The sequence below is a fragment of the Cimex lectularius genome, unplaced genomic scaffold (genome assembly GCF_000648675.2).
Source record: "Cimex lectularius strain Harlan isolate CLEC.00 unplaced genomic scaffold, Clec_2.1 scaffold23, whole genome shotgun sequence".
NCBI classification, from domain to species: domain Eukaryota; kingdom Metazoa; phylum Arthropoda; class Insecta; order Hemiptera; family Cimicidae; genus Cimex; species Cimex lectularius.
The window spans coordinates 98477-121727 of NW_019392690.1; the positions used below are offsets into that span (position 1 = coordinate 98477).

Below are 23251 nucleotides of genomic sequence, written 5' to 3' on the forward strand. Positions count from 1 at the left end.
CTTCTGAGGAAGACAGTCCTTTTTATGAAAATCCCACTGGTCTGTTTACGTCTGTTGCGGCCTTCGTTCCCTTCCCCATTTATGGACATCGTTTCAGAACGAGCACCTCGTCTAGAAAATCCCTGCTTTCAAAGCTAATGATAAGTAGTAAGGTTTGGGTGTAACATAATTGAGGGTCAGTGGGGTACTCAATATACTGCCGTTGTCCCTCTCGTACTATACATTCACTCTCGACATACTGAGACAAAACTATCACTGCTATAGGCAATAAAACAACTATTTCCTCCAAGAATCGGATCAGGGATGAGGCCTCAAATTGAGCTTTCTCTCCACGCCAGACACATACGTGTCGACCTAACACAGACCATTCTTAATTGGATGAGAATGATCCTTCTGTGAGTCCGGCTCTCAGAATAAAGGAAAAATTAATGTTAATTGGAGGATTAAGAGGGTCGGGCATTAGGAAAGGTGTCTGAAGGATCAAGATCAGCTGCTTGATTCCATCCATTTCTGAAAAAGTTCGCTTTCTGGCTTAGCACTAAATTAACAACAAAAATATTAAGTAAGTATTTTATTTCGGCACAACATTGATAATGATAATTATTTGTTCATAATATAAATATAACAACATTGTAAAACTATTGTTAATACATTTCTTGAAAAAGGATGGGATATATGTTTTTTTTTATTATTTCGTAAGTTTTCAGTTTGCCTCAGTACGAAGGTGAGCAAACTAAAAAAGAAAGAAAAGGTAACTTTGATAGTTTTATTAATGCTACGCCACTGATGTTTTTAGGTGGGTTCTACTAATGGCATAACTTTTGATATCTTTTATCCAGCCTAGAAAAACATGAGCATTGCAAATAATGTCAAAAGCACTGAAAGTTTTAAAATTTATCCATCTGTTTTGTACAATCTTTCGTGTTTCAATCGTAATGCACGTAATTTTATAAATAAATCCGTGTAAATATACTTTTATTATAGTCACTGTAAGCAATAAAACAAAAATAAACCATAGAAAGGATAAAGCATATTTACATTAACAAAACAATATAACTATTAATTAAAATACCACCAGTAAAATAAATAAATTCAGTCTCAATGCTTTTTCAATTTTTATTGTATTGGTTGAAACTTGTATCCAAATTATATTTGAAAATGATTATGATACAACCTAATACAATAATATAAATACTGTTTCAAGCGTATTTTTGGAATATTCAGTTTAATATAGAAAAGTCTTTGGTGAATTGTTTTATCAACTGAATTGTCAAAAATAAATTTGGTCGATTTGGCGCCATTGTAAAATCACATCAAGTCAACTTATTTCACTGCTTGAACTGACCAAATTCTCTTCACCTTTTTGATAATTTCTTTATATTAAATGACAATTATTGAAATTTCCTTTTATGGTGGGATGGTATTTTAATTGTATAAACAAAAACGCTTGGAAAATATGAAGTTTGCTTTGCAATAAAAAATATAGATAAAAAAGCTAAATATATAAATCACAGAAAAATCACAAAAGTAAACAAAATACAAAAGAAATGCAAGTAATTTTTAAGTATAAAAGGAATGTAAAAAAATATAATAATAATTGACTAGTAATACATAATATTCCTTTGCATATCTGTGAATTTACCCAAATATGATTTTTTTTAAAACAAAATAAGCGGATTTGTAATCTTTAATATCATTTTTTAAAACTACTTTGCCCTGTTATTAACATGAAAATGTAAGCACTAATAATAATAAATAGTCTAAAAAGACTAATGTAAAACTACTCTAAAAACATTAGTGAGTTGTTTAAAAAAAAAAAAAAAAAAAAAAAAAAAAAGACGGAGAAAATAACATCTAAACAAACTGCACTGTTAAGCAGTAGGGGGTCTGTAAATTAAGAAATATCATTCATAAGAAAATGGACATATACATAAAAAAGGGAGACACTAGCTTAAATTGATAATTTAGTTCAAAATACTGACAGCTCAATTTTTGTGTTGTAAAAAATATAAAAAATTTGAAATCGTGTTTTGACTCCTTTAAAAATAATTAATTCTGTTATTAACAAATCTCTATTCATACGCAAAATATAAAAACAAGAAAAAACATGAACAAGATTGCACGCGTTACAAAAATGAAAGATGTTTACTCTCTTTTTAACCTTAACACTTAGGTAGAAAAAAGCTTTAGGATGGCAACTTTGACTAGTTTGAATTGTTTTGCTTTTGTAAGCTGCTTTTACTAAGCTTTTTTCATTAAATCTACTGCTGCCTATTCAACTGAATTCGTTTAGTTACAGTTGGTGAATCTTTGAGAAATGTACCAGACCTGCAACAAAGGAAATTTTTTATTAGTCTTTTGCCGATGGTTTCTATTAAATTGGTCAATCACCTTCCTGGTTGTGTGATTTGCCTTTGGCTGTTATTGACAGAATTTTGGTTGACATTCCTTGGTTGAGCAGCTTTTGCCGCAGATGATTTTGTTGCTACTCTGAAGGTAGAGGTCCTTTTCACCTGGTTTGTCGCTAAAGAAGGAGAAGGATTACCACCAGAGCCATCGGAACTTTCCCTTTTACTACTGTCACCTCCACCTTTTGAAACGCAATTATCTAAATCATACAAAAACTTCACACCTTCGTGTGAATTACCTGGGTTGCTTTTGGCTATTCTAGAGCCAGTACCTAAAACGGGCGTTTTGGGTTTTGTCGGAGGCCGAGAAACTCTACTCGTTGCCGGGGAAGATGTTCTTGAAGAGTCGCTAGAAGAAATCACTTTTCCGCCCCCGCTCAATCGCCGTACTCCACTTACAGGCCTTGCAATTTGACTGACAGGGGTTTCAGTAGTTTCTTTTTTATTACTTTTTGGCTCTAAGTATCGTGATTTGACCTGAGGAATATTTAAACTTTTAGATAAACTAGATAAATATTTAAATTAACGTTTAAAAGAGATGTTTCATTTTTGACACCGTTTTATAAAAAATGGGTTGCCTCCTGGAGTAGGACAAGTCTCAGGTTTGGTGACCATGACTATTAAACACTGTTCCAAGGAGATTAAAAAGCTAGATATTGCTAACAAAAGAATAGTCATCTTCTCAGATAGCCAGGTAGCAGTGAGGGCAATTACCACATTGGCACTAAAGTCCAGAGTTGTTTGGCGTTGTCGGACAAAAAAATTACTCTTGTTAAACCGTTATAGGGTATGGTACGGTATGGTATGGTAGAAAAGGATACTAGGAAGCTGGGTTTGCACTCCCCGGGCACTGCAGCCTTCTGGCTTATTGTACCTTCCTAGTTCCTTAGTTCAGTGCAATAGACTCAATCCTTCTTCTTAGAAGTATTAGGTCATTGACTGCCACTGCTGCAATTTGATTCCCTAAGTTTTTTCCGTATGTTAGGTTAAACCTCCATTGAGCTGTTGCTTCGCATTCGAAGATGATATGAGTGGCTGTTTCCTCCTCCTCATTACATAATCTGCAGAGAGGATCATCGCTGTATGTACCCATGTTGTGTAGATGTTTTCTCAGATGCCAGTGACCGGTTAGTAGTCCTACCACTCCTCTGAGTTTGGACTGTTATAGGGTACTTACTGTTTCACCCATTGGTCAAACCGACTTTGCCAATTCAGCATGAGTCCACCGACTCGCAGACCCACATCTTTCTAGGTATGAGAGCACACAGGGCAGAAGAGGTCGATAAATTTGCCAAGTAAAGTTCAATGAGGACACCTACTGGCCCTGAACTCTTTTGTGGCATACCAAACAGACAAAACTATCAGACAATTACTTAAAAGTTAAGTACAAAGTTTTACTTAAAGTTAAAAAATCTAGGACGAGTAAGGATTAGAATAATTGAAGGACTGGTAACTGGACCCTGCAGACAGTGCATATATATAGACTCTGAATGGTAGAAACAAACCTGTGAAGATATTGTCAGGAAGAAAAAAAAGACAGCAGAACATATCTTTTGAACAGAAATGATAAATGATGGAGTGAGTGCGGTGTTCAATCCTTTTTAAAAAGATAGTTCCTACTCACAGTAAGCGCTTACTGTGAGTAGGAACTATCTTTTTAAAAAGGATTGTCTTTTGAACATGACTTAAGTGGGGTACACACTTACAAGACACAATGCTACCCGACGCAAATTAGTGACCAATTTTCCATAAGATTATATTACCCCTGTGCATCTGCCCAATGCCACGTAATGCTACCCTATACTACGTGATGCAGCCAAGTTCACTATTGTCCAGATTTTCGTCAAGTACAGTTAAAGCAAAAGAACCGGACACTCGTATTTTTATTTTAAACTATGTATTATTTTTGTTTTATTAATTACAGCATACTTATTTTAACTTAAACTAAATTAAGCGAGATCGAAAATTCGTTAGTTTTTATTTACCAAAACACCGGAATACCAATTATTGATAGAATGAATTTAACTGACAATGTATTACATGGTTTTGATTGATTGAAAATTTAAAATTTATTACACATTTTTTCTCATAAAATTTATCTAACATTTTATTTCAAGGTTTTGTTCAAAATAGTGCATTAAGAACAAAAGAAGCGTTGCAATTGTGATAGCGATTATTGTGAATCATGCTGTGTTACTGTACTGGCATGTGCTCGACGTCGCATAGAGGTGCACACCCTACCAAAACGTGACAAGGCGTCGGGTAGCATCGCTTAACCATCGTATTTAAATAATTTTTAAAGGTTAATTAATTTTTGATCTCGTTTAAATATGAGTGTCCTGCTACTCGACGAAAATGGTGTAATTTTATGAGCAAAACCATGAAATAAATTGTTAGTTAAATTTTATGAGCAAAACTGTGTAATAAATAGTTAAATTCATTATATCAAAAAATGGTATTCCGCTGTTTTGATCAAATTTCTACCAAACCATTAAAATTATTTTTTTTAAATAAAAACTAATCAATTTTTTATCTCGGTTAATTGGTTTATATTAAAAAAGTATGTTGTAATTAATATAACAACATTAATACCTGTAGTTTGAATAAAAACATGAGTGTCCGATTCTTTTGCCTTTGACTGTACTTGATGTGACCCGACGAAAATCTGGACAGTGGGGATCATAGAGCGTAGAGTAGGGTAGCGTTGCATTTCATCGGGCAGATGTGCACGGGGTTTTGTGGAAAATTGTACTTTGGATTTGTGTCGGGTAGCGTCACATAGCGTTCCATCGGGTGTGTTCCTGGCCTTAGGCAGAAAATTTATCAAAACACGACAATATCATTTATTGATAGAACAAATTTAACTAACAATTTATTACATGGTTTTGCTCGTGATAATGCATTGAGAGCAAAAGAGGCATTGCAATTGTGATACACGCTGTGTGTCTGTGCGTGGCATGCGCTTGACATCGAATAGATGTGCAAACCCTAACAAAACGAGACAAGGCGTCGGGAGGAAAATATTGCAGGAGGGCCTGAAATATTGAAGGACCAGATGGGAGTTGTTGAAAAACCTTTGCGATCTGGTGGAAAGGGTTAAGCTTAATGAGGACTTCTACACAATGAAGGTACACAATAGACCACTACTGGATGCGCATATCATAAAGAGGGCGGCTCCTATTCTAATCTTAATCGTAACTACCCATCAACATATATTTTGACAATTTTATAAAAAGATAATAAAATCATTGGCTCTGAATGAACTGTTGAAAGCGTTGAAAAATCGATTGCGATAAGGGTCAATTTTTTTCAGGTGTGAGGTTGATGATCACAGTGTGTAGTCTGTTCATATCTAATTCAAGAATGATTAGTACACAAATCTCCTATCTTGAATATCTAGACTGATTAACAGACTCTTTTCCAACCTTACTCACCTGGAAGATTTAAAATGAGGCTGAAAGACAAGGAGAAAGATAACCTGATTGAAGGACAGCAGTCAGCCGGCTTAGCTCAGCTCTTGTCAAATCGAGAAGGAATCAGCACTATGGAATTGAGCAGAGATGACCATTTCTGGATCTTCGACTGATGACTATTCTTAAGTTGCATTAATTAAGTTTACAAGCATATAAATTATACTCAATTGTCAATAGTACTGTTTCAACATTGATTCTTTCTTGTCACAAACCCTTACAAGTTACATTATTTTTAGTTAAAATATACCAACAATTACATGTGAGAGTTTTGAAGAAATCTTCGGCCTTGGAACTCCCGATGTTTTGTTTTGTTGCAAACTAGCTGCCGAGGCGTTCGTGACCGAGGCGGATCTCTGCGGGCCTCGCACAGTCGGACCTTTGGGCTGACCGGCCAGCTGAGCAGTTTTGGTCACACTCGTTGTCGGCCTTTTTGTATTTGTGGAGGACGGAGGAGGGACCTTACTCCGGCCCAATATCGGAGTGTTGCCTAAAGACCTCTGGCCTCTTTCTGAAGAAGGCCTTGAAGCAGTATTCCTCTCGCCCAACCGAGGACTCCGCCCTTCCAAACACTAAACAGAACAAAAATCAAGGAACATCAATTTTTAAAGTTAAAAACTAAAATAAAATAACCTTTGTAGCTGAAGAAGAACGTGGTCCAGGAGTAAAAACAAGGCAAGCCATTTCTTGTATCTTCTTTCTTAAAGCTAAATCCATTTGAGCCCAAGAAGCCGTTCTTGCAGCACGTCCAGCTTGCCTTACTAGACAATCTTCTACTGAGCTTTCTAATTGGGTCAATAGATCCAAAAATTCCTATAAGTTGACAATTTTTTAAAATATTTGTGTTTTCATTTGTCAAAATAAAATTATGATGTATAAAAAAAATTGTGAACCAACTTATCTACTACAAACATCCCCAAATGATTACCAACCCATATCAATCCAACCTGTCCAAACCCCTTGAAAAGTTAGTTCATGTCGTATCATCAATTATCTAGAAAATGTCAATTTTCTTAAACGACATTTTTCCTCCACCCAAGCTGCCTAATTAAAATTATTAGTGACCTACTGACTTACAAAAAATTACCATGACTTCCTTGACTTTACCAAAACCTTTCATTACATCGATCATTCATCATTCCTATCCAAACTTGAATTTTCCTTTTCCATCAGTACCATCCAATGGTTATCTACAGAATTCAGTAAGATCTGAATTCCATAAACAAATGAGCATAAAAAAAACAACCTAGAATTAAATACTAGGAAATCCAAAGCCATTGTTATAGGAGCCAGTCAACTCCTCAAATCTCACTCCATTTCTTTCCACTCACCACCCTATTTCTTTTTACTGTTAAAAACCTCAGTGTTACTTTCAATCAAAACCTTTCCTGGAAACCACACATTCCCAAATTTCCCGATTGCATCCCTCATTCAATTTCGATGGTCCTGGCTCCTTCTACCTTTCACCACTTATAAACTGTCTCCTCCCTTGTATTTCCTCTCTTTGGCTACATCTATGGATGCTTATAGTGTTCTTTCGGAGGAATAAGAAAAGTGTATGAAAAGACTGATGACCTGTTGTGTCAGATTTATTTTCAGTACCTCCACCCTAATGTCAAGATCACACCTGTATTCAGATCTATCCTGGCTTTATCTCTAAATATTTCATAGGCAACTTCCTTCATCGACCTCACTATATTTTTCGACTACTTTAATATCATTTCTTCTATCCACTCTCAGAACACCTGCTGATCTCCCAATGACATATACCTTCCTAGTCCAATCCGCAAGCTGCTTCCCATACTGCTTTTAAGTCTCTCTTGTACAATCACCTCATCTCCCTCCAAACAGAGCCAACATAGTTCACAATATTATTAGGTGCTTTTACTACATAAGAAAGCTTGTTTCCTCCATTTTCTGAACTTTTTAGTTTACAGTTTGTAATTATGATCGCACAAGACAGAGTATTCTTTATAGTTACTATTTTCCCCTAAATTCTTATTACTGATACTATAATTTCTATTTTGTATTATGTGTTTTATGTAAATTTATTTTTATTAATTTTATTTAATATAATAATATTTAGTAATTTTATTTATTAACGTCAAACCTTCAGATGTCAGATTTACAAAATTGTTGTGACCTCATTGTTTATCTTAGAGGACACTAGTCCCAAAATAAAGTAAACCCCCTCTCTCTCTTTCACTCAATATGTACAATGCCACAGAAGGAAAAAGACAAATATTCACCATTCTCCAGTTAATTTCCATTTCCTCATCTCTTCTTATGCTGGCAAGAAGATTCTTTATTTTTTTATACGACTGACAAGATTGGTCAGGCGATAAAGTTCTTGAAATGCTCAAAAGAGTTTCTTCCAATCTGGTCATTGTCCAAACATCTTCCTTCCCGATCCTAATGAATCTGTAGAGAGAAAAATTATTAGTAAATTTTCTTAAACAATACTTAAAATATATGCCTTGTTTTTCACTTTAGTAGAAAAGAGTTTTCTTAATTAATTATCCTATCACAATTAATTATCCTTTTTAATGAGAATAAACTTTTTAAGACAAATAGTAACATTTATTCAGTTTATAATATATAAATATGTTTTCCAGGAAGCTTTTGTTTCATTCTTACAAGAGTTTATTACAATTAACGAATAGACTATCACTGTGAACACAAACACACAAAAATTTAGGCCCATAAATTTTAACACGACTGCACAAGACACATGTACATCATGTCAACTGTCCTTCATGGGTACAGCTCTGTTACCTCACTTCTCACACCCTTCATATTAATACAGGGTGAATTGCTACTCGTGCTACAAACTTCTCCAGTAGATTCTTCACCCTAAAATGAACAAAAAAGTTCATATTGTCCATGGTCCGATTCTCNTGAGAATCGGACCATGGACAATATGAACTTTTTTGTTCATTTTAGGGTGAAGAATCTACTGGAGAAGTTTGTAGCACGAGTAGCAATTCACCCTGTATACACCATGTCTCACATGTCAAGAGCCAGAAAATGGAAAATAGAGGGAAATAAACTGTTTCATAAAAATAACAGAGTTTGAATCTTTACACAGATCCTCTCTTAAAGAACAATTTTTGATAGACAAAAAGATTTCTGTAGATTTTGAACAGAACCAGTCGCGGACATTGCCATCAGTCCCAATCAGAGTAATTTACTCCTCTAGAATGGACATAAACAGTAAAAATATATTAAATTTCATTGTAAAAAATATTTGTTACAATTTTTTTAAAGTCAAAAGGTTCGCTAGTATCACACATTTCGTGTTAACTAAAAAATAACGAAAACTGTTTAAATTTTGTGTTATGACAGCTGTTAACCAATCTTTTCTTAAGGAATGGGCAACCGACACTTGGCAGAGCAGATGGCAAAATAGTGTCAAGGGCAGGCTTTACGTATGAGTTCTTTCCCATCATTAAAGAAAGAAAAAAGCAGAGTGGGGTGCAACCAGATTTTTGGTCCACACAAATACTTACAGGGCATGGAAACTTTGCAGTTTATCTGCAGAAATTCAAAAGAGCTAATACTCCAAACTGCCAGTTATGCCATTCCTGAAGATGTACGACACAAGCTATTCTTCTGCCCAAACATTGAACACCTTCGTCAAGACACACGAAACAGTTTCCACAATATATGACCTCCAGAATTGAAGGAACTTGTGAAAAGCGAACCAACGTATCAAGTGTTCAAACAGTTTACACAGAGCATCCTAGCGGGTAATAAACCAAGTACCTGAATAAACTTTTTAAATCATACCGTGTAATTAAACTGATATATTTAAGGGTATAACTTTAGTTCAGATAATTCCGGTTACTGGTTACTTCTTTAAAATTAGGTTAACATTGTTATACAGTACCTAAGATTGCGATTGTTTTTAAATGCTTAATGATAAATGATTTAATTGGTCAAGCGGACCATGAAATTAGTGAATTTAAAGAATTAATATGAAGTACACTTCACTAAAGCTCTCCGTGGCCATTTCAATTGTCGTCGAGAATCCAAACCGATTACACAACATTTGAAAAATGACAAAAAGGAGGGAAAACTCATAAGGTGGGGTTGAGATAGGAAGTTGATGTCTGAGTGGATCGAGGTCACGATAGCTCAAGTGGTAGAGCAGCGGCGTACCTAGCCGAAGATCGTGGGTTCGAATCCCGCTCGTCCCATTAACTTTTTTTCATCTCAACTAAAAACCTTAATTAATTATATATCTAACCTCCCTCGTTCCCCTCGTTTAGAGCGAGACATAAGGAAGGTGTTAAGCTTCCATTTTTCTCCCATACAAGAAAATAGGTCAGTTTGGAGGCCGAGGTCTGCCAGTATGGAGTCTCCTCAGATATGGCAGAGTGGTGGATGGAAAAAAAATGGTGAGCACATCACGCTCTTGCTTTCCCCAGTAGAGGTACTGTGAGCGTGATATCGCCTATAGTCTCTTCACTTTTAGACTGAAGTTCAAAGAAGCAGTTCGTTGCTTAAAACCTTGTTTTTTATTCATCTGCATGCCAGTGCAATATGATATAAATGTCACCTTCTCTGAATACATCTTTTATCATCGAGCAATATTGGGTATTAGCAGTTATGCTGAACTGCTTTCTGTTGTGATATGCACAGTAATATATAATAGTTCATACCTTTAAATGATACTGCAATAATATGACAAAATTATGACTATGTCATTCTATGATCTTAAGGAACGCTTCCATAAAGTTTTGATCAAAATCTGACCAGTGGATTTTGAGATTACTTCTTGTTTACAAACTTTCACCCTTTATTATTTTAATATAGATTACACTGCACATACATTTGTGTCTATGGTTTATTTTGAACGTTGCTTAAAATTTGTACAAAGAAATAAAAGAACTTACGCTTCGCTAGATAGAACATCTGCAAAATGTTGAGTAAGGTATTTGACAGAAGCTTCATGAAGTTTCAAATTCATATTTATCACAGTTTGAGCCCATTTCACATTTGTGACTGTCGCTTCAAGTTTTTCACATCCCATTATAGTTTCCAGAACATTTTCTGCACTCTGAAGACATTGAATTAATAAAACAACTCTTAATTAAGGAGAAAGTGTTATGTACCAAGTGGACAATGTGCTGTTTGTAGCATTTATCTTGAAGTTCTTTAGGCAAATTGGCGAATCCCTTGGTTGGCCAAACTCTCACGAAATATTTGGTAATCCAACGCAACGACTTTCTGTATATTTCATCGAGCCCATAGGCTGCGGCTAATGGAAGACATTCTAAAACACCACTAATACAACTGTTGCTGTTGCAAGGCTGAAAAGAGAATAAGTCTTTTAAACACAGAGCTAAAATTTGCGCGAGTTAAAGGAAATAAAATTGACCTTATGAAAAAAATGACAATATTTGACTTTTAAAGTGTACATGATGACTTCTTTAAGTCCTTCTAGGCAAAGCATATCAGCTAGTGTAGCTAATTCAACAATGTTTATTGTTTCAGGTATATTGCTCGCTCCACTGTATATATGACAAAGAGCAAAATGCACTGCATTATATGAAAATCTGAAAAATAATAGGTTATATGTTTACTAAATTAAATAATAAATAAATACATATTAAATTTGTTACAGAGGAAAATACTGTTGTTTTAACTCTTGTAAAAAATTATTTAGATGATTATATTTTACCCTTGGAGGGATATAACGTTGCCTGCAGATTCCACCCAACCGCCGCTCAACATGCCAGCAAAATACTGGCAACGAGAACTAAGAATGCACTTATGAGCTTTGATCCTCCTACCGCCGACATCGACAGTGACATCAGGAGATATTTCATCTAAAAACATCCGGAGGAGATCTTCGCCGAGTCTTGAGCACGGCCCTCCCGAAGCGCAAGATCCTTCTGTCCCTTCAGTGCTGAGTTCTAAAAGTTTAAAATTATAGAAGTCAGATTGAAAAAAAAAACTTAAAATAAATGTACCAAGAGGTGATGGGTTTATACTGCTTTGCATACTGCTGTGATTCGAAAAGTCTGTGTCACTTCCACCTTCATAGGTTCTTCCTGGATATAAGTGTGGAAAAAGCCTGCTGAGGGATCGGCTTGATGCTGAATTGGCCATCATTTTTGTCTCTAGCCAGTTGCCTTCGGGAATGCTCCTGGTCATTCTAGAGCTTCTCACCTCCTGACTTTTCCACATCCTGCTCGGATCGGGCTGATTGTCCATATCCGAGAGTTTTACAAACCCCACAGAATTGGAATTCGTATCTTCCACGATTTGCGGCTGTGACGAGAAGTGATCTTGTTTGGGTGTCAATTCTTCGTTTGAGCCGCTTGATCTTATGTCTATGGCTGGATCTGTTTCTGTATCATCTTTTGAAAGATCGCTAATTATATCATGACTGGGTGTAGACAGTTCGAGATCATTTGTATTGACATTGACCACTTTTGAAACATCATCAATAATGAAAGTACGATCTTTACTTGATCCTGATATATCAGTAAAGGGTTCTTCGCTCTTTATACTGCTACACATATCTTCCACCTTATCTACACTTTCACAATCTGAATGGTTTTCTAGACTTTTCCTAGCTTTACATTCTCTGAATTCATGTTTTGCCCCATTCTGAATTATCCTACATAGCTCATTACTCGCTTTAACCTGACAATGCCAAGAAGAGGTCATTTTGGATTTTCTATGTCCTGAACTGTGCTCATCGATTGAAACAGGACCAGATTTGTACTGCTCGTCCAAATCTAATCTCAAGTTACCATCGTAAGATATGCTGCTGGACCGTTTGTGCTCTCGGTCAGAAGAGACTTCTCCAGAAGCCTTTTTTTCACTGTTCCAAGAATGGCGGTTTGTAGAATGCTTCATTCCAGAAGGGAGCGTCCTTCTTCTAGGAACAGGAGATTCATCAGCTTCGATGAACATAAAAAAGCTCTGTCTTTTTGTTGAAAAAGCTGAGTCATTGGTGGAACTGTCAGAAATGGACTGCGGTCCGTGGTCCAATGAGGAATCAAACAATGTTTTTCCTTTTGTAATTTCTGGATGTTCACCACAGTCCAAACCTGAATCCGAACTAGTTGATGTACTTTTTTTATCAAGAGTTTTGGCTGATATCCTATCTATGTAATTTGGTGCCTTTCTCTTGTGTGGTAGAAATGGTGACCCCGGTTTACTTTTAGGCGGAGTATTGTCTTTCCCATTTCCAATATCTATAAATATTGAAAAAAGTTTCTTCTCGGGTTGTGGAGTATCTTGTTCCTTAAACTTTTTCAAGCCGTTTTCCGAGTCAGAATCATTTTTAAGATCTATGTAGAAACCGCATGAAGAATTTCTCTCCCTCTTTAGAGCCATTGAGTCACTGCGTTCTGAACTGTTACTAGTTACACTGTCGATAGATGGAAAAGGATCTTCCAGTGGGACAAAAAAACCTGTACCAGAATTACTATTCCTTTGCTTTTCTTTTACTTTGTTTGCTGAATCCGGGGGTGATTTTCCAGAATCGCTCATGTCAACAATCCAAGATGTATTCATTGAATTAGACGATCGAGGTTTGGGTTTTTTGACTTCTGGAACAATGTCACAACCTCCGGAAAGAATCGGTGCAAATTCGTTTCTCCTCCTTGACATTAGCGGGCTTGCGGTCAAAGAATAATCTGAGCTTGCAGACAAATCTGACATCTGTGTCTGAGTATTTGAAGGCATTATTGGAAACATTTCTTGGTATGTGTCGGTTTTATCATTTTTAGCAGATGAATTTGTATCTTCTGTGGTCTCAGCTTCTCGCTTTGAAGAAACTCCACTTACGGAAAGTGAGCTGTTAGGTTCTGAACTGTTTGAAAGATCTGAAAATCCAGACATGTTTAATAGTATCTGTTGGGGCTGGTCTGTCCTCAAAGGGCTCGATGTTTTAACATTTTCATTGGCCTGTTGCTCTAATTCCTCTTTTGGGGCATCAACAGAAAAAGATTCATAAGGAAAATCACAATTGAGAGAGTCAGGTGAGTGGTCTTCTTCTATTTTCTGCATAGCCGACATAATATTTTGAGTAAAATCTTGTGCTTTAGTATCATTGGTATTATGAACATCTTCTGTTTTTTTGAAGCCATTGACTCTTTCATATTCCTCTTTAAGCATTGCCAATTTATCGTCATCAGGATCGAGTTCAAAAGTGTTCCTTCTGATTATTTTCCTATTTTTTAAAGTTTCGTCTTCATCTGGTATTCCAACATCCTCTTCTTTGTATTTTATTTCTCCATTATCACTAACATCATTAAAATTCATCCTAATTTCTTGTTCAAATTTGTTTTCAACTTTAAAATTTTCTTGTTCATGATCATTTCCTAAATCTAAATCAGCCTTTATATAATTGGTAGAATTTTCAATTGAAACTTCTATAATTTCGTTAGTCTTTGGTTCCATTTGCTTTGTACTTGTTTGGGGTGGGATGTAATCAAATGAAGTGATATAAGTTTCGTCCTCATCTCTTAAAGTGGACGCATCTATAAAATAATTCCCTTTCACCAATTTTTCTTGAGATCCTGTTACCTGTACATCCTTGTTCGCTAAGCTTTCCGCTTGAGTCTTCAAAGGTTCAACTTTCAATTCGACTTCCCGTTCGATAAAGGTGTTGTCATTATTCGTGGGGAAAGTAGAATCCCAGGTGCCCTGATCAGAAGACGCAGACGAAGGCGACCTGTCATCATGGGGAATTTCCTCGTTAGAAGCGACTTCCGTGACATCTTCCCTAGTGTCCTTCGGACTCCCGCCTGTCATATAACCAGACGAGACAGCTTCAAAGCTCACCTCTTCTTCCTTTGTCTCCCTCCCACCATTCATTTCATTCTCAATCGTATACGTGTGTTGTTTATTAAGTATTTTTAGAGTCTTAGCCCTTTCTTCGGTTAAAGATTGTACTTTATACTCGCTCTGTTCCTGTTCGCACACTGTGCTAGTAAAATCTAGAACAGTAGGATTTGTCCTTTCTTGTTCTTGTTTTTCTAAAATAGACCTAAAAACATAATTTTTATTTTATTCTAACATCAAATTTTAAATTACAGAATACACTTTAACAACATTAACTTAAACATAGCAAATTGAACAATAAAATAAAATTGTTTTTAACTGAATTTAAATTGAATTTTAATTAATTGTGATTAAAACTGAATATTAAATAAAATGAAAATGTACTTTATTCAATATTATAATGAGTTACAACTGTAAATATAAAAAAAAAATAAATAAATAAAAGCACACTATGGTTATGGTTAACAACTGTCTCCCGGAAAACAAACAAAAAGTTTTTTTAAAATTATTAATATATATATTTTTTTTAATAAATAAGCACATGAAACTATTATTCTTACTAAATTCTAACAATTTGTGCGAGGCATCTCATTAGTAACTTCTAGGGACAAAAGACCTGTTAAATGTAATATCAAGTGTACGGTGTTTAGTGACCGTTAGTTAATGATTATTTGGAGATCGTGAGATGCGGTCTGGTGTGAAGCAGGATTTAGAAAAACATTTTCTTTATCGTGCCAACGGTTCGATCTTTATTGAGATCATTGAGATTGATTGAGTGAGTACAAATACTTTGAGTCTAAAATTTCTATAAATTCATTTTTTTCACATCCTGCATGTATTTGTATAATTTAAACAACAAACAAGTTTATAATCCCAGGCCCTGAAGATGATCTCAATAAAGATCGAAACGTTGTGTATTTGCCAGCCCCAACTGTGCGCTGAAAACCTTGAAGCCAAATTTGAGATTTTGATTGGCTACAACGCTTCGTACACCTGACATTTTAAGGAACTGAGGTAGCCGAGTGGTAAGAACGTCAACTCGTATTTGCTATGCTGGCAAACCCAACTGTGCACTTAAAATCTTGAAACCAAAATTGAAGATTTTGATTGTCTCCAAAGCCTTATATATCTGGCATTTTAAGGGACCAAAGTGGACGAGTGGTAGGACGTCCACCTCGTATTTGACATACTGGCAGCCCCAACTCCGTGCTTAAAAACTTTAAGCTAAAATTGATGATTTTGACTGCCTACAAAACCTTGTATAAATGACATTTTAAGGGACCACGGTGGCTGAGAGAAAGGGTGTCCAACTCATATTTGCCATACTGGCAGCCCCAAAAGCGTGTGTTGAACAACAAAGCCAAAATTGATGATTTTGATTGGCTACAAAGCATTGAATACCTGACATTTAACAAACAACAGCAGCTGAGTGGTTAGGGCGTCCAACTCGATTTGCCACGTTGGCAGCCCCAACTATACGCTGAAAAACTTGAAGCCAAAATTGATGATTTTGACTGCCTACAAAACCTTGTATAAATGACATTTTAAGGGACCACGGTGGCTGAGAGAAAGGGTATCCGACTCATATTTGCCATACTGGCAGCCCCAAAAGCGTGTGTTGAATTGTTGAGCCAATTGTTTTATTATTTATTTATTTATTTTTTAATGGTACAAAAAATGCATTGTAAAGTATTTTGACCTCTTGTCTGCAACACCCAATGGTTATTTTACTTGCTTTACTACCATATCACTTCAACTTAAACAATTAAAGAATAAATTGGATTCCATATTTTATGATTTTTGCATATTACATATAAAAACAACATACATGCAAGAACCAAGGGTTTTAAAAATGTTTATTCTACAGCTAATATGCTTGATAAGGAAAAAACATACCTGAATGAATTTGAAAGCGCATCTTGTTCAGCTAATTCCTTAAAGAGGTCCTCTTCCACATGTACCAAATTATAATAATGATTTCTTTTAATTAGTTCATCTATATTTGATTCATTCCGTTTGCTGGCTGGCGGTGTTAACGCGGTCTGTCTGGTGTTAGGGATGGGCTCACAAGGCGAAGCTTTCGGTGTTACAAAAACATCTGAATCCGGGCTTTCAACTTCTTTACCTGAGCTGCTTACAATCTTAATTTGTGCAACAACCGCATCCTCTTTATGCTTAACTACATTCCTCGTATAAACCTCTCTACAAACAAAAAATATCATTGTTTATTATTGTTAAAAAAATAAAATCATGAGTATAATTATTTTAGAAAGATTTCTACTGCATTACATGTTTATACATGAACAACTAATGAGTTTTAAAAGATTTATGCAACATTCAGCTTACTCTGCTTTTATAACTGGCATTAAATTAACAATGAAAGAGAAGTAAAAAAATTAATCTCTTTGAAGGCTGGAACACTAAAAGAGAAAAAAGTTTATACGTAACAAAATCATGAGACAGCCTTTTGTAATTCCAATGACTTTTTACTATGTGAATATGAATATAAATTAAAATTAAATTTTCATTCGAGGTAAATAAAATACTTTTATAGTTAAGAAAATAACTATTTCATATTCAATGAGTTTCTATTGAATTTTTCCATTTCATTAATAGAAAATAAATACACTATTATTCTACAATAACTATATTGACTAATTATACAATAAATAACAAAATTGTTAATTTTTAGTTAGAAAAGAGAAACAAAAAGTTTACCAGTCATAAAACCTAAAAGTAGCATTTATTTGTGGTGAGCCTGTAAAACACACAAGTGCACAAAAACTAACATAAAGAGCAATGTGATCATACGAGGATCCCTCGAGGGTATTTCAGCTACGAGTTGTATGAACCCTCGGAGTGCCAATGTTTTTTGTAAAAAACAAACAAATCCCATTTGTAAGGAAGTTGGGTTCGAATGCAGAGCCGCTGGATTCGAACCTGGTACCTTTACCTTACAGTGATGAGTGCTGTGTCAACAACTAAACCGTTGTGGCTACCTACGCCCCTTCACACAAGTTTAGAGAGAAACAATCTCATCATCAACATTTAAAAAAAAGTTTAAATTGAGAAAAATATTCTTAAAAGTCCAACAAAACATTCCATTTGATTCAACACTTACTTTTTTCTAAAAAGAAGTTCATTCATAATTAGTTTGAAAGCTACAGAGAAAAAATATCAAAAAATAAAATATTAACATTTTCTTTAAAACATGCTATTTATTCCACACACACAATCCCTTGAGTCAATAACACTTTAATCCTTTCTTAAATAAATTTTGTTGTGTACAAATCTCATTTTTTTCCATTCAAATATTTACTTGGAATGAATAAAAAAATCATAATAGATTACTTACAAAACTAATCAATGAGATTGGTTGTGAATTAATGTTCAACTATATTTAGTACATGGCCATGCTAAAAAATCAAAAAAGAAAACCAAATAATCAATATACTGCAGTGTGAGCTAAAACATTGATAAAAGAAAAAGAAAGTAAACCATGCAGAGAAAAATGCAACTCTTTGCCAATAACTTGCTCTAATTCCTCCTCTCACCTAATGAAGGATTCGATCAACCTAACGGTGAGTCTATCGATAAACGGCCGCCTTTGCTTAGCAGTCTGTTTGTTAATTGCTCCTCTATTGCAGATTTCTTTGTAGAACTTGGGCGCCCTCGTCTCAAGGAGCCCTTTGTGAGTTTTAATACAACAGGAATGGAAGAGTAAGTTGAGATCAGGAAATAGACTATCACTGTAAATCCTGAAATAGGCAATTCGTTCTGGTATCGGATGGTTTCAAAAATTGTGTACAATTTGGAAATGTCTTGATATTACAATCACTGTTTTTTTAAAAGTGCAAATGTTTCAAAACGATAACAATTAGTAATATATTTAAATTAAAAAGTATTTCTAAAACATGCCTTGAGATTATAAAATGCACACAATGGGATGACTGTTGATGAAACACTGCCCACAACCAATTCTGTCAACTGATACTCAATTCACACGAGGAATGAAAATAAATCCATTAGAAACTTGATTTTTATCTTTTGACTGAGTAAACAATTTACAGCGAATGCTTGCCATTAAATAATTTTATCACACTTTAAAACGGAAGATTAAAATAAAAAGAAAAAAAAATGAAAAATCTTTCTTTCTTTTTTTTCTTTCTAGAGCACACATCAAGACACTTTTAAAATTATTATCGGTTAAGTAATTGTTTTATATTATATTATATATTAAAATATTATATCAAGCTTTTAAAAGTTTTTAATAATTTTAATTAATTATACTTTTTATCTCAAATGAAAAAGTGTCACGAGTGTGATTCAAGCTAAAGATTGTGGGTTCGAAATGCTTATGCAAAAAAATAAAAAATATATTTTGCATTGTATAAATTCACTTTTTTCCACATCCTACATGTATTTGTTAAATGTGGAAAAAAATTTGTTAGGATGTGGAAAAAAGTGAATTTATACAATGCAAAAAAAATCAAAATAAAAAATATATTTTGCATTGTAAAAAATTCACTTTTTTCCACATCATATATGTATTTGTATTGTAATGTTTGTAAATCCCAGGCCCTGAAGATGATCTCAATAAAGATCGAAACTTTGGCACGATAAAGAAAATGTTTTTCTGAAACTTACATCACACCAGACCGCATCTTACGATTTCTGAATGATTATTTATTAACGGTCACTAACCACCACACATTCTTACAAGCTGCCTTAGTACCAAGCTAAAATACAATAAGCATAGACAAATTATGACACTTTTTTCTTTATGAACCAACGCATAATCCTCTTGCTATAACATGATGTAAACATCTAATCGTCCAATGTAAATAGAAATGTGGATTAACGGCATTAAAACAATTAAAAAAAATAAAATAAAATAAAACAAACTTTTCTGGTTTACTTGTAGAATTGAGTAGATAATATAAAATAAATCATTTTACAAATTTGACAAATGCATATCAATATGACGAATAACTTAATCATGAAAGGAAAAGTTTATCAATATTTTGGAACATTATTTAAAATTAAGTTTGTCATCTATTAATCATTTATTAAGATATGAACTTTTCAATTTTCAACTATTACACTCTCTAATCTAAAAAAAAATATTGTAGTCATAATTATTAGGAGATCGTGAGATACGGTCTGGTGTGATGTAGGTTTAAAAAAAACACTTTCTTTATTGTGCCAACGTTTTGATCTTTATTGAGATCATCTTCAGGGCTCAATATGTTTGTTTTCTCTGTAGATGTGTCATTATTGTGTGTCATGTTGACAGTGCCCACAGAATAATGACACAACTATGACAAATAAGTAAATATAACATGAACTTTTCTGGTTTCTTTGTAGAATTGAGCTGATAATATAAAATAAATCATTTTACAAATTGGACAAACTTAATATCAATATGAATGAATATAAAACTAAGTTCGTCATCTATTAATCATTTACTAAGATATAAACTTTTCAATTTTAAACTATTACATTCTCTAGTCTAAAAAAAATATTGTAGTCATATTTGTACACCACTCTATCTGGAAAAAATTTCTAAATGGTGTTGTCTGTGAACTTATTTACACTTTCTTATCCTTGCTCTTAAGAGCACAGAATTTAGTTTATTACAAGCCAACATACAAAAAATACAGAATAAAGCTTACATTCTTCTTGATAATCTTGATAATCAACGACCTATTCTGCACAATCTAGTGTCATTTTGAACTATTATTTTTCTCGGTCTTTCTTACTTTAATGTAGAACCACAGGATTCAAACCTGGTACCGTTAAACATTTAAACCGCTGTGGTGACGACCCTTTTGTACATATGTATAATCTTTCTGTGCAATTTAGGGATAGTTGTATAAATTTTTTGACTAAATTTCGGACCAGTTACTTTATTAATCACATGAGTACTTTAACAATATAGAAAATATCACATTTTTTGCATAGATAAATCAATTACCAAATAGTATGATGGCAAATATTATTAATCCAACTTATATTCTTTGTGAACTTTCTATGGCTATTTACAACATTCGACAGGAACCCAAAGAGATTGTGCTTGATTAGCATTAGCCTAATGCGCAATAACCCCTAAATTCAAATTTGACAAAAAAATTCAAATTAAAATACATATCTGATAGAACCAACTAGCGACAAAATATTGTAACTAAGGTACAACGTTTTCAAACATATTTTTTACAAGTTCATCCAAGTCCCAGAACTATTAAATCTGGGACGTGTTAGGACTAGAATAATAGTTGGACTGCTAATAGGACACTAGATAGACTCTGGAAACATGTAACAAGCCTGATATTGCCAGTAAGCTGAGCTTCTTAGGAAAAGCCGAGGCCTAAAGGATACAAACGGGAGTCCTTGAAAAAGCTTTGTGATCTGGTAAAAAAACCTTAAGCTTAATGACTCTTAGAAAGAATGCACAATAGAACAATCATGCCATGATGTGCAGGTCGTAAACAGGCCAACACCTTTAATCTAATCTAAACTTAATCAGAAAAAAAACTTGACCAGAGAATGGTTCTGAACAATGCTTTTATATGGTTAGTTTATCATTCTTATCAACACTTCAGAAATTTCAACCTGTCATCCTATGAGTTATGAATCGTTAATTAGATCCTAACTAAAACTGATCATCTTGGTCTGCCTCACTAGGTTGGCCTGTCAGATATATTGATATCTTCATTGTTTTCTCAAAAAATAGCAAAATGCATCCGACAGACCAACCAAGCGAGGTTATGCAGACCAATTTGATCATAACTGCTCATATTGGTCTGCGTCACATGGTTGGCCTGTCAGACACATTGACATCTTCATTGTTGGCTTTGCCTGAAAAATAGCAAAATACATCCGACAGACCAACCAAGCGAGAACAATTTGATCGTAACTAGGTCTGCCTCACTAGGTAGGTATGTCATGTGTTTCGACATTTCGCCATCTTCATAGTTAGCTATGTCAACAGAGCAAACCACCGAAGATTGCCAGATCTTAACATTCGGTACGGTAAATTGATGGCAAATGTTATGTCAGCGTTTGTAAACCGTTTTACAGTGATTTTGATAGAAAGATCTTCTGTAATGCTACACAGGAGTTGAAATGAGAGACTATTTCTCATAAATTTAGTTGTTTAATTATCATAGAAAAGGATAAAGATTGTGATGAATGAGGATACACACCTGGTAATGTCTTGTTTGAGCTTGTCGTGCAATTTTGAGTTGAGCACTGACAATTCAGCTGTCGCCTTTTCGTTTAAAACCGGGTTTAACATCGGCGTTTCGGCCTTCCTCCCTGCCATCAGTCATGGCTCGGTCCTCCTTCGATTCTTAAACGTTAAAGAAAACAAGGGTCAGAGGAATTTTGTAAAGAAAAATGTAAAAATCCACTCCCCCCATTATTTGCAGTTACAAATATCCTTTTTTTACCCTTTTTCTTATTCAGGTCAATGAACAATTTTACGCTCAGCAGACTAAAAATTCGACAGATGCTTACGAAGTTGGAGAGCGATTGGAAAGCTAAAAGCAGACATCTCAATCCGGGCTTTCTCCGAATCCCAAGTTTTCAAAATACCTTTTATGTCAAAACCCATTAAATTTCTAATTACAAATTGTAATTTACCTTTTTTGTTTGTTTAATGAACTGTTTGATGGAGGAGGAACAACGCTTGAAACGATCCTTGACGATTCTTATCCGTGAAATTTAACAACTTAACTCGGTACAAGGTTCATGTTAGGGCAGAAAACGTTAAAACGAGTATTTGACAAGAAAAATAAAAAAAGGTGATACCCGAAGATCAGCTTTCTAGACAAGTTCAACTATGCTTTCTAGATTTGTAACCTTTAAATAAGTTTGATTAAAATCGTTTGAATTATAATAAATCTATATATTCACAAAGCTGTTCGTCTCATGAAATGAACGGAATAAAGCGAGGAGTTATCTATTAACAAATGTTTTAATGTATATTAGATATTTTTATTGAATCGTAGACAAATCGATTGTAATTGAGTTGTCTCGTTTTAAAAGATCTCACAATTGTTAGCACATTGGCGGTTAATTTAATCTTGTAGTGGTCCGCCTATTCTCGCTTTGTCTGCTTATCATTTCGCCACATCCAGAGGATGACAAACAGCGAGAGCAGGCAACCAACAGAACGAGGGAGAATGTGTGAAAGAGAGGGTGAAGGAATAAGGGAAAGTGTGTAAGAGAGAGAAAAAAAAGAGAGAGATTGTTGTAAGTGAATGAGAGATGGTGTACAAGGGAGAGTGTGTGTGAAAGAGAAAAATAAAAGAGAAAGAATGATAGTGAATAAGGGAGAGTGTGATAGAGAAAATGAAGAGAGAGAGAGAGAGAGAGAGAGAGAGAGAGAGAGAGAGAGAGAGAGAGAAAGTGAGCAAGCGAGTGAAAGAAAGATTATGATTAAACTGTGTTATTTCCTTTGAAATGTCCAGACCTCCGGATTATCATCATCATTATCATCATCATCATAGTTCATTTATTAATTTTTTATGAATAATTGTCAACCATCAAAATCCCAGTTCC

At 34.5% G+C, this 23251-nt stretch overlaps 1 protein-coding gene across 5 annotated transcripts; it reads right to left on the bottom strand.

Moving 5' to 3' along the window:
- Positions 1 to 556: 556 nt before the first annotated feature.
- LOC106661480 lies at positions 557 to 22613 on the bottom strand. Of its 5 annotated transcripts, none has more exons than XM_024225917.1 (15): positions 22331 to 22613; positions 21892 to 22037; positions 18241 to 18444; positions 16583 to 16888; positions 11857 to 14891; positions 11565 to 11799; positions 11262 to 11439; positions 10996 to 11193; positions 10777 to 10940; positions 8128 to 8299; positions 6512 to 6691; positions 6133 to 6450; positions 2648 to 2885; positions 2392 to 2524; positions 557 to 2328 (listed from the first exon to the last, which is right to left on the bottom strand). In XM_024225917.1, the coding sequence occupies exons 2-15, from the start codon at positions 22008 to 22010 to the stop codon at positions 2262 to 2264; spliced, it is 5547 nt and encodes a 1848-aa protein (XP_024081685.1). In that variant the 5' UTR covers positions 22011 to 22037; positions 22331 to 22613; the 3' UTR covers positions 557 to 2261. The 5 variants fall into 5 exon arrangements, with proteins under 5 accessions (XP_024081685.1, XP_024081683.1, XP_024081684.1 ...); XM_024225915.1 differs by having other exon boundaries at positions 2392 to 2590; XM_024225916.1 differs by having other exon boundaries at positions 2392 to 2590; positions 6139 to 6450; positions 22331 to 22612.
- Between the last annotated feature and the right edge of the window lie 638 nt (positions 22614 to 23251).